Genomic DNA, 15884 nt, shown 5'->3' with positions numbered 1-15884 from the left:
GATGGGGAGGTGAAATGAATGAGTACTTTCACCCTCCTAAAACCACAGGGATCAAACATGACACCGCTGCGCAAGTGTATTTCAAATTACCGTAACTCCTCGCTACTTTGTGCAATTGTAATCATTCAAACTGCCCCTGACAACTGTGAAACGGGGCTTTCTGATACTATTACATGCATTATGGTAACGACTGAGTGCCGTGTGGGGAGAGGGAAGAAATGAGCGGCAGCAGTAGGAGGCGTTTGTCTGACAGAACGGAGGATTCAAACAAATTTTTGAAGCGGTTTCTTGGAGTTTTAGAGGTATATTCTGAGTAAATAAATCTTGTAAATAATAGTTTTTCCTGAAGTGATTTTGACGTGTTTTTGCAATTTTTGATCGAGTTCTTCACTGTGTTTTGCCGCATTTTGGCTAATTTTTCTGCTGTGTATTTTGCCGTGTGTTTGTACTTTTGCCATTGTGATTTTTCGACATTTTTGGGCATTTCTCGATTTGAACAAGTGGAAATGTCAAGGAAGAGAGCACGGGAAAAGAGAGTCCCTTGGAGATTTGTTGAGGAGGATTAGCAGGAGGAGTCAGCCATGTCTTCTCTGTCACCTTATCAACCACAGTAAGTAAAACTGTTTGTTTACATTATATATTTATTTCCAACTTTATAACGTTGTTTATAATCATATTTTTTTGTTATTGGGTTTATCTCCAATGGTCTTTTTTTTACTTTTACTGTGTAAGATTTATAACTTATTCCTATTACTTACTTACTCCTATTTCTATGAATTTAAAAAAATTTTCTTGAAATAAAAAGTATTTTTTTGTATAAAGAGTGCATGTATTATGAATTTTTTTTTTTTTTTTTTTTAGAAGTCCTCCTGATGAAGGGCCAGTCAACAAGGGAAGGAATCCCACCTAGGACCAACGCCGTGGAGCTCATGCTGCTGGAGATGACGCACGTAGCTGGTCACCGTTGAGGCCTCAAACAGTGTGCTGGAAAATGGAGGCAGACCCCAACACTCACAAAATTTGCTCACCTCGATTCACCCCTAAACGTTGCCCTGGTGTACAGCCTGAACTCACAACAACTGCAAAACAAGCACCAGGTGACATCTTTGCTTTTTTTTGACAAAGAGGTCCTCAAAGTTGTGAGTGCCAACACCAACAAATATGTTTGGGAGAAACAGACCAAGGGAAGGAGGATGGACAGTTGGACTAACCTAACGCCTGAAGAACTGAAAAAATACATGGGCTTGTTGTTGTATATGTCGGTCTGCAACCTCCCCAAAATGTCGGACTTTTGGCGAAAAAGAACGATATTTCATATTTCAACAGTGATGTCCAGAAATAGGTTCACTGCTATCACCAGCAACCTTCATATGAGTGATCTAGAGGAGGAAAGGGGAACAGAGGAGTATGATCCACTCCAAAAACTGAAACGTCTCCTGGAGATGATCAGAACACGCTGCAAAAGTGTTTATCATTCAAAACAGCACATTTCTGTTGATGAAAGGATGGTTGCCACTAAAGTCCGCATAAAAATCAAGCAGTACATGAAGGACAAACCGACAAAGTGGGGGCTGAAGTTCTTTGTGCTGGCTGATGCAAACGGCTACACTGTGGATTATAAACTCTACACTGGCAAGAACAGTGCAGCTTCAGGGAAGGGGCTTTCTTTCGATGTGGTCACAGGGCTGGTGAAGAAGGAGTACCTGGACAGTGGCTACATCGTGTACTGTGACAATTTTTACACAAGCCCTCTCCTTTTTCGTCACCTTCGCCAACAAGGGTTTGGAGTGTGTGGCACTTACCGTCAGGGCAGGGTTGGTGTCCCCTCTGCAATCTCAGAAATGTTCAATCTACACTTTTCAAGAAGTTATAAAAAGAAAGTTGAAGAAAATTCAATTCCGTTTTTGTCCTTTTCTTCTTATAACACACAGTTTTAGGTATTTAATTACATAAGGATGGTAAAAACTTGACAGACTTTGAAAGTTCTACTTCTCCTGGAAAAAAAAGTGTAAATTATTTACACATAAGGCATTTTTTGACACAATTATTGACAAAAATAAACAAAAAAGACCAGGTGTTTTAATAAATATATCGATTATTATGGTGCTAAACTTAATAATGTTCTGGATGACCGGTTGCTAGCAAGATGCTAAGCTAATAATGAGTCCTGTGAGCCTGGATGAATTTTGCATGTGTGAATCAGGCCATGAGAAGTTCTTCCTTCACTAGATGATTAGCCTATTGATGAAACTGTTGAGCTCATTCCTGCTTTTGATTAACCTGACATCAATTTTGGTGATCCTCTGAACTGACATTTGTTTGTGATCCTCTCGACTGACATCACAGAATGTGATCCTCTTCACTGACATCACAGAATGTGATCCTCTTCACTGACATCACTGCATGTGATCCTAAGGATCTGAAACTAATAAATGACCCCTGAAAAACAATGTCCATGTATTTCTGTTTGGACGGAATAACAGAATAATGAACTTCAATCAGGATTCCAAAGCAAAAATGTAAGTAATCCAAACATGGGAAAGGGTGGCCCATTCCAAAGGGTTATCGAAGGGGAGACCAAACATCTCAGACTTTGAAACCCCTGACTGTTGATGAGCTGATGACTTGTTTGTTGTTTGCATTTGTCAGATTAAAAAAGCAAATTTCAGGTTTTATAACGAAATATGTGATCCCCAACAGGAATCAACCTCCAACCAAGGTCATCAAAGCAACCACACAGGCAGAATGCTGGTGGAGGAGCGACAGCCCACATGAGGTGGACTACACATCAGTGTACAAAAGTAAGACATGGAAGATGTGTAATTATCACAAACTGCAGAGCTGTGACACGTCCTAATTTCAATACATTCTCATTTCAGAGGATTTCCGAGCATGGAGAACAAGCAAGGTTTTGCCATTTAAAATGAAAGAGAACCTGCAAGTCAAGAAAGGATTGGTGGACATCGGCAGTCCTCCGAGAGAGAGGGGGAAAAAAAAGGTTCCTCAAGTCGCACCAAAGAAAAATTTGTTCAAAGAAAAAGAACCTATAGAATGTATCACCACGTATAGGCAGGACTACTGCATGCCTCATACACAGCCTCCCATGGAGAGCCAGCCTGCTGACCAAAAGATAGTTCGGAAGCAGTGCGGCAAGGCATCTATGGAGCCCTGTGAGAAAAGTATTGAACCTTTTCACACTAAAACCACCATGAAGGAGTCATTCAAAGACCCCAGACAACAAGAAGTCCCCACTGCCACAAAATACAATACACCTAAGACCAGGGGCGGATCTACCAGTGTGTCATAGGGTGGCAATTGCAGCCCTAAAACAAAGCCTTGCCACCTTGCCAATTCAAAGAAAAGTGAAGGCTAATCAGACAGCAACAAGCATGAACCGCCGATGTGCGACTGCATTGAACCCAGCACGAGATCACGCGACAGAGGCCCGAGACTGCTTCTTTTTGGAAACTGAGTGGCGCGAAGCGAGGGGCCGCAAGGGAAGAAGGCAGCAGCCCGAGAGGATAGAGGTAAAGATTGAGTAACAATCTATCAAGAAATTAAATGAGACTGAAAGCACAGTGCTAAAAGAGTCCTGATGCTGATTTTGAGAAGGAAAGAATGAGGCTGAAGAATGTTATTTCACCAACTGTACATGGAGTGGTAGCTACAGTCGGTCTGACGTTAGTTCTGTGTAACTTCACGTACAAATGCAAATATTGGTCAAACATTTGTCAAGGAAAACATTGTAAAGTTCCTTTTGTATTTTACAGAAATGAAGAGGAAAGGTAGCATCTGTAGTTTTTCCTCACCAAAGAGTAAGGTGAGAGAAAGAAAAACTGATCAACTGAGCAAGGTAGACGGAGGAGACGAGCTGGAAGGAGAGACAGAAGCGCCACAGAAACGTGACAGAGACAGAAAAGGCCAAAGTGATCAGGGCCAGGAGGAGGTGGGAGAACACCACAGCAGTGAAGACATGGAAGAGGGAGAGCATCAGGGAGGGACAAGACAACGTACAGGGCTCAGACAGTGAAAGGGAAAGGAGAGTGCCTGAGCCAAAAAAGGATTGGTTAACATCGGCAGTTGAATTACTGGAACATAATTAGGTTTCATTACTGTTGTATGATACATTTAAATACCACTTAAAGTCACGTTAGACCTGATATTAAAAACATGATTATTTCAAACAGTGGGACGTGAATGAGATATTTGAGTGACAAGCAATAATGAACTGAGAGGAAGAGGAAAGGTAAGCTGGTGTGCTGTATTTGGATCATGTGGGACCGACGTACACATTAAAATCCTAAATTCAAAGAACTTTTTTTTTCACTGATTGTTTGCCGTTTCTCTTTCCAGTCGTTTCACGTCCCCATCTGTCCTTCTCTGTCCCTCTTTTCACTTCTCTCTTTGTCTTTCTCAATTATCTGTCTTTGTCTCTGCTCCGCTCTCCTGCTCTCTTTGCCTCCAACCAGTCAAAGCAGATGGCCGCCCCCATTGAGCCTGGATCCGCTTGATGCTCCTACGTTTATTCAAGGAGCGTTTTCGCCGCCGCTGCCCTCAACTTCGTTAAATATCATTCAATAAAGTGATCTCGATGTATAAAACTAACGAATATTCCCCTCCCTAAACTTCTCATGGAGTTTTCCAGGGGCTCATTTTAGGAATCATTTTTGTCTTTTTGTTTTTGTCTCAGTGTCCTTTTTTCCACTTGATGCTCTGCTGTTCTCATCTCTTTCCAAGAAATGTCTGATTTTTTTTTTCCCCGTCTGCGGCCTGGCGAATGCCGTTCTTTTGTTTATTCTTCGTGTATGTCAGTCCTGGTGTCCTTTTTTTTTTCATGACTTCTCATTCTTCTAGGTGAAAACCCAAATTCCATTTGGGCCATTTTCAGTAGTCAATCCTGATTCTGGATTTTTCCTGCCATTCGTTTTGAAAGTATCTCTGTCTGACTGAAGATTTTCATACCTTCCACTCAGTTCAGCGTCGTGAAGAACACGGTACAGTGCTGCACAGACCTTTTGACAGTTTCTTGCTATAAAACGAAAAAAAAAATTTCTTCGAACACCCATGAAGGTACGACATGTTTGGAAATGACATGCAATAAAAATATGAACTGGTCAAACAATATTTACCTTGACTTTTCTTCAATAGTTGATGAGGACATTGCAAATTCCCGCCACGTCCGATATGTGCTATGATGTCACTCTGCATCGTCACGGAAACCATCCTTATGATCTCTCTCGGAAATTTTTTAAAGGGACGTTCCTGTGCTGTGGTGGACATGAGTGACACTGTGCAACAGCTATATTTTGGATAAAAAAAAGAATACTGAAAACTGTCTCGCATTAAACACTGACGCATTTTAATTATTGAACTGATTCTTCATGCGGGTGGATTCATACTTTTCAAAATAAAATAATTTTTGAATATTATTTTCATAGTTAAAGTTTTAAAATTCTGGGTGTGCGACAAAGACAAAGCAGGGATTTTAGACATCAGTTTGGATGTTGAAAAGTATAAAAACACCATCATGGAAAGGTGGTAAAAAAAAAAAAAGAAAAAATGAAGTTGATGTGATCGTTACTTTGACAAAGAAAATGGAACGTGTTGAAAATAATGTGTATTTTAAAAACACAACCAAAGAACATAAAAGTGCCCACAGTGTAAAAATAGACTATGGGACTTCCTTCTGTAGAATATTTTTTAAATAATATTCTACAGAAGGTAGGCTTCATCCAAAATAACACAAAACATCACAGTATGAGGCGCAAACAAAGATAAATAAGCCTCTTTGTGCAAAATATTCACTGCACAAAACTGATTAATGGTGCCATTTGTGTGGGAACTTCCTGTCTGGCTCCAACGGCTGTGTTCGAACCGATGTGCCATCCATCAAAAATAGATTCGCCACATATCCCTCGGGAAGTCGTGACTCTTGGACGTGTCTAAAACTGGCCGCAGCGCTTGTCAAGGAAACTGACACATTCAGTCCGGCAGCAAACAGCTGCAGCAGCGATCGGCTCCGGCTGCCGTGATGCAGTGCGGCCACATCCGTGGAAGACCCACGTCCTTGTTAAGCTTTGTGTCTCAGCCGTATCACAAATCTGCTCTACATGTCAGCAGGCTAGACCTGACATTCATGAGTTACTGCCACTCAGGTTAAAGACAGAATTCCGCCTGCAGGTTTGGTTGATATAGGAACACATTCAACCCCAGGCCAACATGGGGCCTTTGGAGCACTCAAGGTGGAAGGCCAGCCGTCTTCTGTGGTCTTTCTTTTGTTTAAGTTCAGCGGGGAGTTTTGGGAGTGTGTGCGCTTTGAACGCCTCCCTCATGGTAGTTTTCGTATGAAAAGGTTCCGTGCTTTTCTCACAGGTCTCCATAGATGGCATGGCGCGCTGGTTCCTCGCCACCATGTTTTCTGCGTGGAATGTAGAGGGGAATCCAGTGTCAGCTTGCGGTCTGGACTGGCGGACATCCTGAGAGAACTCTCTGGCTCCATCGTCATACTTGTTTGTTGAGGACACTGCAGGTTTTGTCGGGAGACCTTTGCCGGTTTGGTGAATGGGCTTTTCCCTGCATGCCATGGGTGACTGTGTGTGAGGTGGGCCAAAATAAAACCTGTAGGTGGTGATCTTTTCAAAAGGTTCTCGTTTCTGCTCAGTATTATCCTTTGCCGCAACACGAGGAGCCTTATTTCTTCGCCCATCCCTCGGAGGATGACTGATGTCAACCAATCCTTGCTTGACTTGCAAGTTCTCTTGAATTTGAAGTGGTTTGACCCTGCTTGTTTTCCATGGTTTGAAATCCTCTGAAATAAGAGTTTATTTCAGTGAGGATGTTTCACATCTCTGCAGTGTGTGATACTACACATTCTACTGGGTCTTACTTTTGTACACTGATGTGTTGTTCACCTTGGGTGCCCTGGTGTTGTACCCGTCATATAAAGGATGATCTTGCGGGCTGCTGCGTATCCTCTGGCTTTCAGCTGGTGCAGGTGGTTGAGGGACCTTTGCTTGAGGTTGGATCCTTTTGGGGATCACAGCTTTTGTCCTGAAACATACAAGGATTGTTTCTGAAATTACAGAGATTACAAACAGAGATGTCAAGTTAGAATATCAGGCAGATTAATTCCATCCCCAATCACCAAACAGACAGTGATGTATGAAGTAACTGGCCTCAGGGTAAAAGTGCATGGTTATCTTCCTGTGTGGAGTCTCCATGTTCTCCCTGTTCCTGTGTGGGTTCTCTCTGGTACTCCAGCTTCCCCCCACAGTCCAAAGACATCAAGAGGGGACGAGGCTGATTGATACTCTAAATTGACTGTAGGTGTGACTGTGAGTGTGAATGGTTGTCTGTCTCTATGTGTTGGTCCTGTGATGGACTGGGGACCTGTCCAGGGTGAACCCCGCCTCTCACCTGAAGGCTGCTGGGATAGGCTCCACCCCCCCCATGACCCTTAACAGGCTAAGCAGAAGAAAATGGATGGATGGAAGGCCTCAGATTGAGCCTTCGACCAGCGATGCTCAATAGGTGGCCCCGGGCCGGACCCAGCTGTTATTCCTTTCCTGTGTGTTTTGGTTGGGTCAGCACGTCAAAGCTGGGCGGCCATACAGAGGTTTGGGAGGTTTCCTGGTTAGCTGGCCTGGCGTTTGTTTTTTTTGTTCTTTTTTTTGTTTGTAACCCCAAACATTGCATTTATATTCCACCCTGCCCTCGCGGCTGCAGCCAATACAGACAGGTACACAGATAATCCACAAACAACCGCACCTGAACTGCACTCGCACCCCCACACCCCAGGACGCCATATACTGGCTGGGACTTGTCTTGGTGCCAAAGATACACAGACACGACTGGGTCACGCAGAGTTCACTGCTGCGAGCGCAATTTTTTTTTTTGACTTCGACTTTCGTTTTTGGAGCGGTTTTTAAAATTTTCATCAGTTTGGAAAACTGAAAGGGACATTTGGTTTGATTTGAGCCTCCACGTGAGTTTGGAATTCCAGAGAAGCTTGATTCACCATCGGACAGAAATACATTTTTCCTTTTTCTTTGTGTTTCTGTATTAAAAGAAAAGTGCTGTTTACCCCCGCCTGACATATTTGTTTTGGATTCATGACAGGGGTCATGTTTTGTTTTATTCAACTCTTATTTTCACTTCTGTCAAAATGGAAATGACTTTTAATTATTTTTGATGTTGTTTTGAGTGAAAGGGGCATTTGGTTTCGAATATGACAGTGTTACTCGCAGGTGGCCTGAGCGACCTCAACAAATGGTACTTTGAACTGTTGAAAAAAATTCTGCCCCTTTAAGATGTGTATTTGAGTACCTCTGCTTTAGACCAATGTTTCTGAGCAAAGTCTAATTCAACCATTTACAGAGAGTCTACCTTCACTCACTTGATGCTCACTGCCTTGTAATCTGGAGCAGCCGACGGCTGGTTCAGCGTCACCATCAGACATTCCACTCTGTATCACTCATTGTCTGGAGTCCATGCACACGAAACCATTGAAAACGCTGTAGTTTGTATGTCAGGCCTGCAAGTGGCACTGTAATGCTGCCGCAGAAATGACCCCAAAAACAGAAGAAGACATGGAGCGTGCGCGTCAAGCTTGGGTGAAGTAAACAAACGCGCTGATTCGCCATTATTGCTGTTGTTGGGTGGGGGTGAGCGCATGCGGGTTAAGGGAGCGGTGGGACTGCGGCGTAATCGCAACAGAAAGTACGCGTTCGCAGACATGGAAATGCAAGCGTGCCGTCTTCAGATTTGTTCACTCTGGGACCCAGTTTCAAAAAGAAGCGTATTTGTGCTTCCCAAAGGCCAGTTTGGTGGAGACAAAACGCCCATACGATAAAAACTTTGATGAATACTTCTAAACTAATCTGTGAGTGGACGGCCCCCAGCGTCAGGGTGTATTTATAGAGAGAGAAAATTCTAAAAATTAGTCAGATTTATCGTGAGATGAAGTATTCCCTTCTCTAAGAGTCTGTGCAGCTCATAGAGAACGGCATCAGAAATACACAGTGCTTCTCAACCTTTTTATGTTGCAACCCCCCCCCCCCCCCCCCGGAAAATCATCAGGTTGGCCACACCCATTCCCTGCACTTTTTCCATTTTGACTTTGGAGTTTAAAATGTATGTAAATTTCTGCACCCAGGTCAACGTGTACTTTCGGCTTAAGAGAACGACTGCGGAAAGGAATACTTTCTCATGAGGTAAATGGGTTTGTGAAAGAAGAAAAATACGAGCGTGTAGCCTTGTAGTCCTCGGTTTAAAAAACTGTTTTCAGGCTGTTGTATGAAGGAGAGACAAAAAATAAATAGAGTGGGAGCAGTAGAATGTAAAAAAAAAACAAAAAAACAAAAAAAACTGCTCTCACTCTTTTTAATTTCCTTGTTTCTTCTTTATACAACAGTCTGGCGACCTTTACTCATTCTTTCGCGACCCGTGGAGGTCCCGACCCCCAGATTGAGCATCATTAAACTCCCTCTTAAGAAAAGTAATCTCATGTCCGTCCCGTCCCGTCCCGTCCCGTCCCCCCCCCCCCCCCCCCCCCAAAAAAAGAAGAAGCTGGCTGGGCGAAAGCGCAACGCTTCTCTTATTTCGTACCTAAACTTTGAACATGAACTGGTTCGAAGCAGGTTACCATGGTGACCTGGCCAGGACTGCTCGACACGGAAGGAGCCTTGCAGGACGGCTAGATACCCTGCTTACCCACTCATCTCGCTCGCAGCGCACCCGTCTCGCTCGAAGACGCTTCCTGACGTCTCCGCAGGCCAGTAGCATGTTCATCGGAGGAACACGGGGTGTGTGTTGGGCGCCGAGGGTTGCACGGAGCGCTCGACGGCTTCTAAAAATAAACCCTCGAGGCGGTGAATGTTTCTGATGCAGGCCCGTTGTTACGGGGGACGCTGCTCACATGATTTGGGGGGGGGGGGGGGGTGTCATAGCACAGAAAAAAAAAATCCTTAAACCAGATATCCCTCAGCTAGAGCAGCATTATGTTACAGGCATTTATCTGTTGTTGTTGTTTTTTTTAAAATTTTGCATATACAAGGTGCAACTGCAGCGCCACGTGACTTGGACACCATCTGTCACTTTATAGCACGTCAAATAATCGACCCCCCCCCCCCCAACAACTAGATATTATTTAATCCTTCAGGTTTAGGTAGCTACTACTTTTATCCGCTAGATGGCGCCCTACGTTTGGGTAAGATGGCAGGACGCACATAAACTCACTGGCCCCGTCTCTTTGCCTTCATTTGTCATGAAAGTGTGGTAGAAAAATGAACTGCTGTTCTCATAACACATCAGAAGCAATTGAAGATTTGAGGGTAAAATTCTAGACGAGGCTCCTGTGGCCTGAGAACTGTCGTGAACCGATGCTTGGAGTTTCCACTGATATTGATTTTTACGGTGAGAGGGAATTTAAATACATTTGAACCGTTTTTAACCAAAATAACAGGCTGGAAGAGTTCATCATTGATTACATCCCCTGGTAGACGTAAGGGTGCGCGACCCCATCTCCCCCACCCCCCCTTTCTCTCTTTTCAAGTAACTAACGTATCCGTTTCTCATTTCAGAGTGATTTATTTCACCTTTGACTCGTTTGCTCTGTTCACTTTGCGTTTTTGAGTTCGTCTATTTCCAATAAATAGGAGCAGATTGTCAGCTGCTGCGAACGTGTGATACAACATATAACTTTGAACACTGAGTCATTTTCCAATGGCGGCTTTGGTTTAATGCTGCTGGCCGGATTTGTTATAAATTCTGAGTGTGCGATACGTTTAGACTCGCCCAAGGTTACTTTATAACTCACCTTATCGTAAATTAAACTTGAATTATTAGGGAAACGTGCATCAATGGAGTATCTGCTTCTGTTGAACTGCGTCAAGGAATCCAAGTCCAGAGTGAGTGCATCTGCACACGTCTCCTTCCTTCTGTCTGAGTGGTGCGAGGGGAGACGGATGGACTTTCACGGAGGAGCATTAAAATGCAAGAGGCTCGGAGAGAGAGAGAGAGAGAGAGAGAGAGAGAGAGAGAGAGAGAGAGAGAGAGAGAGAGAGAGAGAGGAACTTCACAGTGAGAAGCCAGGAGTCTCAGTGAGGTTAATGGATATTTGAAATCCCTTTACATTAAGAATTTCTGACTGCATGTGGATGACTTACCCCCCCCCCCCCCACCCCCACCCCAAGTATCAGCAAAATCACTCCAAACGCATTTTGAAGCAGGTGGACCGTGGCGAGAGATGCGTTTCTATTGATCCGGATTAAACATAGCTCAGTCGACCGGCTCAAAAACATCAAGAGTCTGCACATCGACATCTGCAGCCTTCAGTGTGAAGACTGAGCACTCGCGCCGATGCCCGTGTCACCCTGAAGGTGGTGCCAAAGCAAAATATTAAACATTACCATGCGGTCAGGTTGCACTTGATTCAAAGTGCAAGAATGGATGGAACGGTTTTGCATAGCCGCAATTCTAGGCCTTATATTAGATTGTAACCATCCTCAGAGGCCAACCAGACTTTTTTTTTTTTTTTGCAAAAGCAACACCTGTAAATTCTCAGTGGAAGCACGACGCCGCGCTCACCCATCAGGAGTCAGGTCCTAGTGGGCCAGTTCCCTGTCCTGACTGTCCTACGTGAAGGACACCTGTCAGCGTTCCTCAGTAAAAGCTGTTGCTGATGACGATAAATGGCACGGGAAGTAAATATAATTATAATCGACAAATGGACAACGTTTCCGTTGATTTTGAATGAAGGTTTTTAATGCCATGACCTTGAGATAATCGGGTTGTCTTGAGATCATGAAACGCAGGTTTTCACGTGAGTGAGTATGTGAACAAATAACAGTGTTACCTCTTCATGCAATTCCACTGGCACGTAGTTTTTACTGAATTCTGTTCACGGCCAGAATTTGAACCAAGTCCCACTTCTAGATTCAGTTTCCACATCGTCTTGCAAATTGTCATAGTTTTAACACACTCCTGCTCGCGGATGTAGTTTTTTTTTTAATCCTAATCCTGCTATCAGATGTTTCCAAAACAAACATCCCAGATCACGTGATCGATGCAATGCAATAATTAATTCTGATTTCTGTTAAAAACGAACAAGCAGGATTGTGGGAAGCTTCCACTGAATTCAACGGGGGGGGGGGGGGGGGGGCTGCGATTGAACAAGCCCAGGGGCCTCCAGGGTCTATGATCTCCCCTGTGTGAGCTAGAAATTATGTAATAAGTAATCAGGGTTTTCAAAAATTAAAGATTCCAGAAGAAACATGGTTGTCCAACATATTAGCTGGTATGCGGTGTCTGAGCCAAACAGATGTTTTGCCAGGTATCGGCAGGAATGTGACAACTTTAGCATGTTTTCTAGCGCGCATACGAGCACCTCAACTTTCTTAGAAAGTAAACGCCTCATTACGCGTGGTTGCGCAAGGATGACGGCTCCCTGGAAAACTGTGGAACTCCATCATCAACTGTGTCGTGGGTACGCACATGGAAGGTGTCAATAAATTATGCTAATGAGTTCGGACAGACTGGAGGCGTGTTGCTGCGTAATGAGGAGCAGCACGCCTGCACCACATGCGCGCTGCTTCCCCTCCCCTCCATCTCTCCGTTGACTTTATTGTGCGTAATAGCAATTTCCTCGGTTGCAGACTACCGTGCAAGACCCGGTGCAACAAGTTTGTAGGAGCCCCAACCAACACGCATGTTGACCGGCTTTAGCTGGAGCCTTCTACTCTTCACTCATTCCTGTCCCTGTACGTGAACGCCGCGTCGCAGACACACGCACACAAACACATACACGCACACGCACACACACACACGCCGAACATTCGTGACTCGGCGCCAGATGCAGTTTGCTCTCAACGGCGCGTGTAGTTAAATGGAGATCGCCGAGGCAAGAGGAGCATCCAGGAGCGTGGGAACCATGGAGAAAGAAGAGGCGCTTCACAAGCGACAGCGCTGTCGCACAACAACCGCACTGAATCTCATCTCGTCGCTGTGCTCAGTGGCATCCATCGCCTTCTGCGTTCTCCTGAGCGTTAACACAGCTGATCTGGAGCACCGGCTCGTGGATTTGGAGAAGGGGGACGGCGAGCACACGTTGATCCGAGCCCCCGGCTACTCCACAGAGGATTTGAACTCATTGATTCAGCAAAGAGTGACCGAGCTAATCTCCGAGGTAGGCTTTTTTTTTTTTTTTTTTAATAATAATACTAATAATAACAAATAATTGGCTCACAAGGTATCGCAACAATTCAATTACTCTATTTTACTCAAGCGCATATGAATGATTGTGCATCATTTTGAATATTTCAGCGCTCATACGAACAATTTGTCAAGATTCGGACTGCACGACAAGCATCACCTGAATGCAGCTGTCCTCCAGGTACGCAACTTTTCAGCTCCAGTGTGTGTGTGTGTGTGTGTGTGAGAGAGAGAGAGATGATGATGATGATGATGATGATGAAGAATGAGCGGCAGCAGTTGATTTCATTGAAACACGCCAGCTCGGCGACTGGTGTCGATGGTTGCGCCGTGAAGGATGCGGACAGCTGACAGGCCATTAAGCTTAACAGAAAGAAAGGTATTTAACAGCGGCCTATACATAGAGGTGCTGAGTGGGTGTTTGACTTGTGATGTTGCCTGCTCAGTTGGGCACTTGGAAGACAAAAAAAAAAAAAAAAAGGCCACATGCAGTTTCCATTTCTCACCAGTAGATGGAAACCTTTCTACCCTCTGCTCGCTTTGGATGCAGTCAAGGTCGGGTTAGTGCATCAGGATGGAAGAGCTGAAGAATTGAAGAATCTCACATTTCCTTCTCTGTTGTCCATCATGTGTTTTCTCTAACCCTGATGTGGAAATGTTGTGACAACTGCACTTTGGGTAGAATAAAAAAAAAAAAGATGAATATTTTTACGAGAGCGCGCAGGGATCCGATGATATGGATCAAAAATAATTTGCCAATTTTCAGACTCCATAGATTGAGGAAATTCCCTCTCTTCAAGAATGAACACTCAAAAGCTCTTTGGGTTAGCTGAAAAATGCATAAGCAAACTAAAAACAGGGTCTCCGCTGGAAAGAAGCAGACATTTTGGAAATGTATCGCAGGAACGTCGATATATTTGTAGGTGTCTTTGTACAATTAGCCTTTCGAAGCCCACGAGAAACAAGTTTATCGTGCTATCTTTTTTCAGCAGTTTTGGTTCCGGGTTTGACATTCGCTCCTGAGGTTTCTTCGTTGGTGCAACTTGTTTGTTTTCACATCCATCAGGGGTGCGCAGTAACCTCCTCTCCAAAACGTTCTCAAAAGGTTTGCTTTCCAACTCACTTGCAGGGGGTTGTGTCGCATCTTCAGTTGGGACAGTTTAAAACGGCACAGGTCTGAAGATTTTTGGTTTTGAGTTAAATTTTAAACAGAATTTCACAGTTGAACGTTTCAATCTTCTCGTCCAGACCCCCTTGAGAAAATTAGTGCTCTCACCGAAGGAGTGTCCAGTCCTTCTGACACCTGACAGTACCTGCTGCCCTGCTGCCACTTCTCTTTGTCCCCTGGCAAGAGGTGGCGTACAGCGAGGGTGCGGCACAGCAGCAAGGCAGAGCTCTACTTTTTGCCTTTCGGGTGAAGCACAGGTCCCGGCAGCTGCGCTCTCTACCTCCTGCCACTCAGATTGCAGGTGGGACGTGAAGCCCGATAGGTCTCTGAAACTTCCAGCCGTCGGTGGAGTGAGGATTTCACTCCAGACATTACAACAGATGAACCGCGAATTCGCCGCACGAAGTGCAGCGGTGACAAATCTACCATATTTCGGAGAAATTTTCGTCAACATTTATACTGAGTTTTGACCGGTTCTTGTTTGGACCAGATATACATGCGTGATATTGTTATGAATCCCAAAAAAATGTTGCCTGTTGTATGGTCTGCTGTCCAAATGACCAGTTTCCTCGATGCTAAATCTTGCAAAGCAAACCCTTTTCAGTTAGGATGAAAAAAAATCCTTTTCTCCCTGAGGTGAGATGGATGCTTTCGTCTGGCAGGCTGCCCTCCGTGTGTCCGCACATCACCCAGCTCTCACAAACACGTTTTCTTCAGTTTCTTTAAAGCTTGATGAGAAGGTGATCCATCTCCATGACACCCCGACTCAATTTCAATGGATGCAAAAAGGTTAGCTACCTACCAAAGCGGATCTCGGCGAGCGCCTGATGCTGAATATCAGTCGAACTGATTTGTATTTCATCCCGGCCTCGACGCCGAGTGAAAACACCCTCACTAAACGAACCCAGCAACAAGGATTAATGCATGCATCACGTCCAGGTGAAAGTTGAAATCCTCTATAGATGCGTTTTATTAATTTCCAGTGAATCGTCTGCTTGAGTGAATGAGCTGGAAGTCCTACAAGCCTGAAGCATCCTCTCCCAATCATGCTGCTCTCTTTTCTAAATCCCTATCATATGTCTGCTATTTATTTTCTCCCACCGCATTTCTGTTCAGGGCAGAAATAAAACAATGAAAACATTTCACATCAAATGAAGCGCGACGAGGCTAAAACCGAGGCGGCACCGAGCTTAATCTTTGAAGCTGGCAACAAGTCAGGCTCTCAAATGTGATTAACTTGCTTATTCCTGTCTTGACTACATACTAAATATCAGCACTTTACTTCGAAGAATCCTGCAGTCTGTTAGTGAAATATGTACCACGCAGTTTTTTTTCCCTGGCGGATGTCTTTATACTGATATAAATGCTGGATGCTGTGTGTATCCCTACGCCTGTCCAGGACACAGCCTGTGGCTGAAATGAGGCTTATTTTTCTTTTAAGGGCGGACCGTCATGTGCTTTTCTCAGTCCTTACTTTATTGCTGTCAAAAACGATGGAGCAGCTGCA

General features: G+C 44.4%; 2 protein-coding genes and 1 long non-coding RNA gene across 5 annotated transcripts in view; 2 read left to right on the top strand and 1 right to left on the bottom strand.

Moving 5' to 3' along the window:
• The first annotated feature begins 2470 nt into the window (after positions 1-2470).
• LOC147238659 (uncharacterized) lies at positions 2471-5988 on the top strand. 2 transcript variants are annotated; one of them, XR_015111818.1, is made up of 4 exons: positions 2471-2519; positions 2701-2801; positions 2880-3527; positions 3771-5988. It is a non-coding gene; the product is annotated as an uncharacterized LOC147238659 (long non-coding RNA). The 2 variants fall into 2 exon arrangements; XR_015111817.1 differs by having other exon boundaries at positions 2880-5987.
• LOC147238658 (uncharacterized) lies at positions 4963-9890 on the bottom strand. Of its 2 annotated transcripts, XR_015111816.1 has the most exons (4): positions 9712-9890; positions 6887-7050; positions 5130-6808; positions 4963-5029 (listed from the first exon to the last, which is right to left on the bottom strand). XR_015111816.1 is itself a non-coding variant. In XM_086197555.1 (3 exons), exons 1-3 carry the CDS (start codon positions 9717-9719, stop codon positions 6204-6206), a joined length of 777 nt encoding a protein of 258 aa, XP_086053681.1. In that variant the 5' UTR covers positions 9720-9890; the 3' UTR covers positions 5129-6203. The 2 variants fall into 2 exon arrangements, 1 of the variants encoding a protein (XP_086053681.1); XM_086197555.1 differs by lacking the exon at positions 4963-5029 and having other exon boundaries at positions 5129-6808.
• A 2335-nt stretch (positions 9891-12225) lies between these two features.
• Positions 12226-15884, top strand: part of LOC147238656 (collagen alpha-1(XXV) chain-like) — a 109585-nt gene continuing 105926 nt past the window's right edge. Inside the window, exons 1-2 of the mRNA XM_086198250.1 lie at positions 12226-13183; positions 13321-13390. Coding sequence (XP_086054376.1) covers positions 12884-13183; positions 13321-13390 — 370 coding nt within the window. The 5' untranslated portion in view covers positions 12226-12883. The remainder of the gene's footprint in view (positions 13184-13320; positions 13391-15884) is intronic.

This window comes from Aulostomus chinensis, chromosome 24 (assembly GCF_037954235.1).
Source record: "Aulostomus chinensis isolate RoL2024-O1b breed Wild chromosome 24, RoL_Achi_v1.0, whole genome shotgun sequence".
Lineage (NCBI taxonomy): Eukaryota > Metazoa > Chordata > Actinopteri > Syngnathiformes > Aulostomidae > Aulostomus > Aulostomus chinensis.
Note: the sequence above shows the minus strand (reverse complement) of the source record. Positions and strands in the feature narration are given on the sequence as shown.

What these genes read in the sequence shown, in the direction of transcription:
- LOC147238658 (XM_086197555.1), bottom strand. An exon ending in CAACACATCAGTGTACAAAA is followed by an intron (nt 6,809 to 6,886) that starts GTAAGACCCAGT and finishes CTCTTATTTCAG; the next exon opens with AGGATTTCAAACCATGGAAA.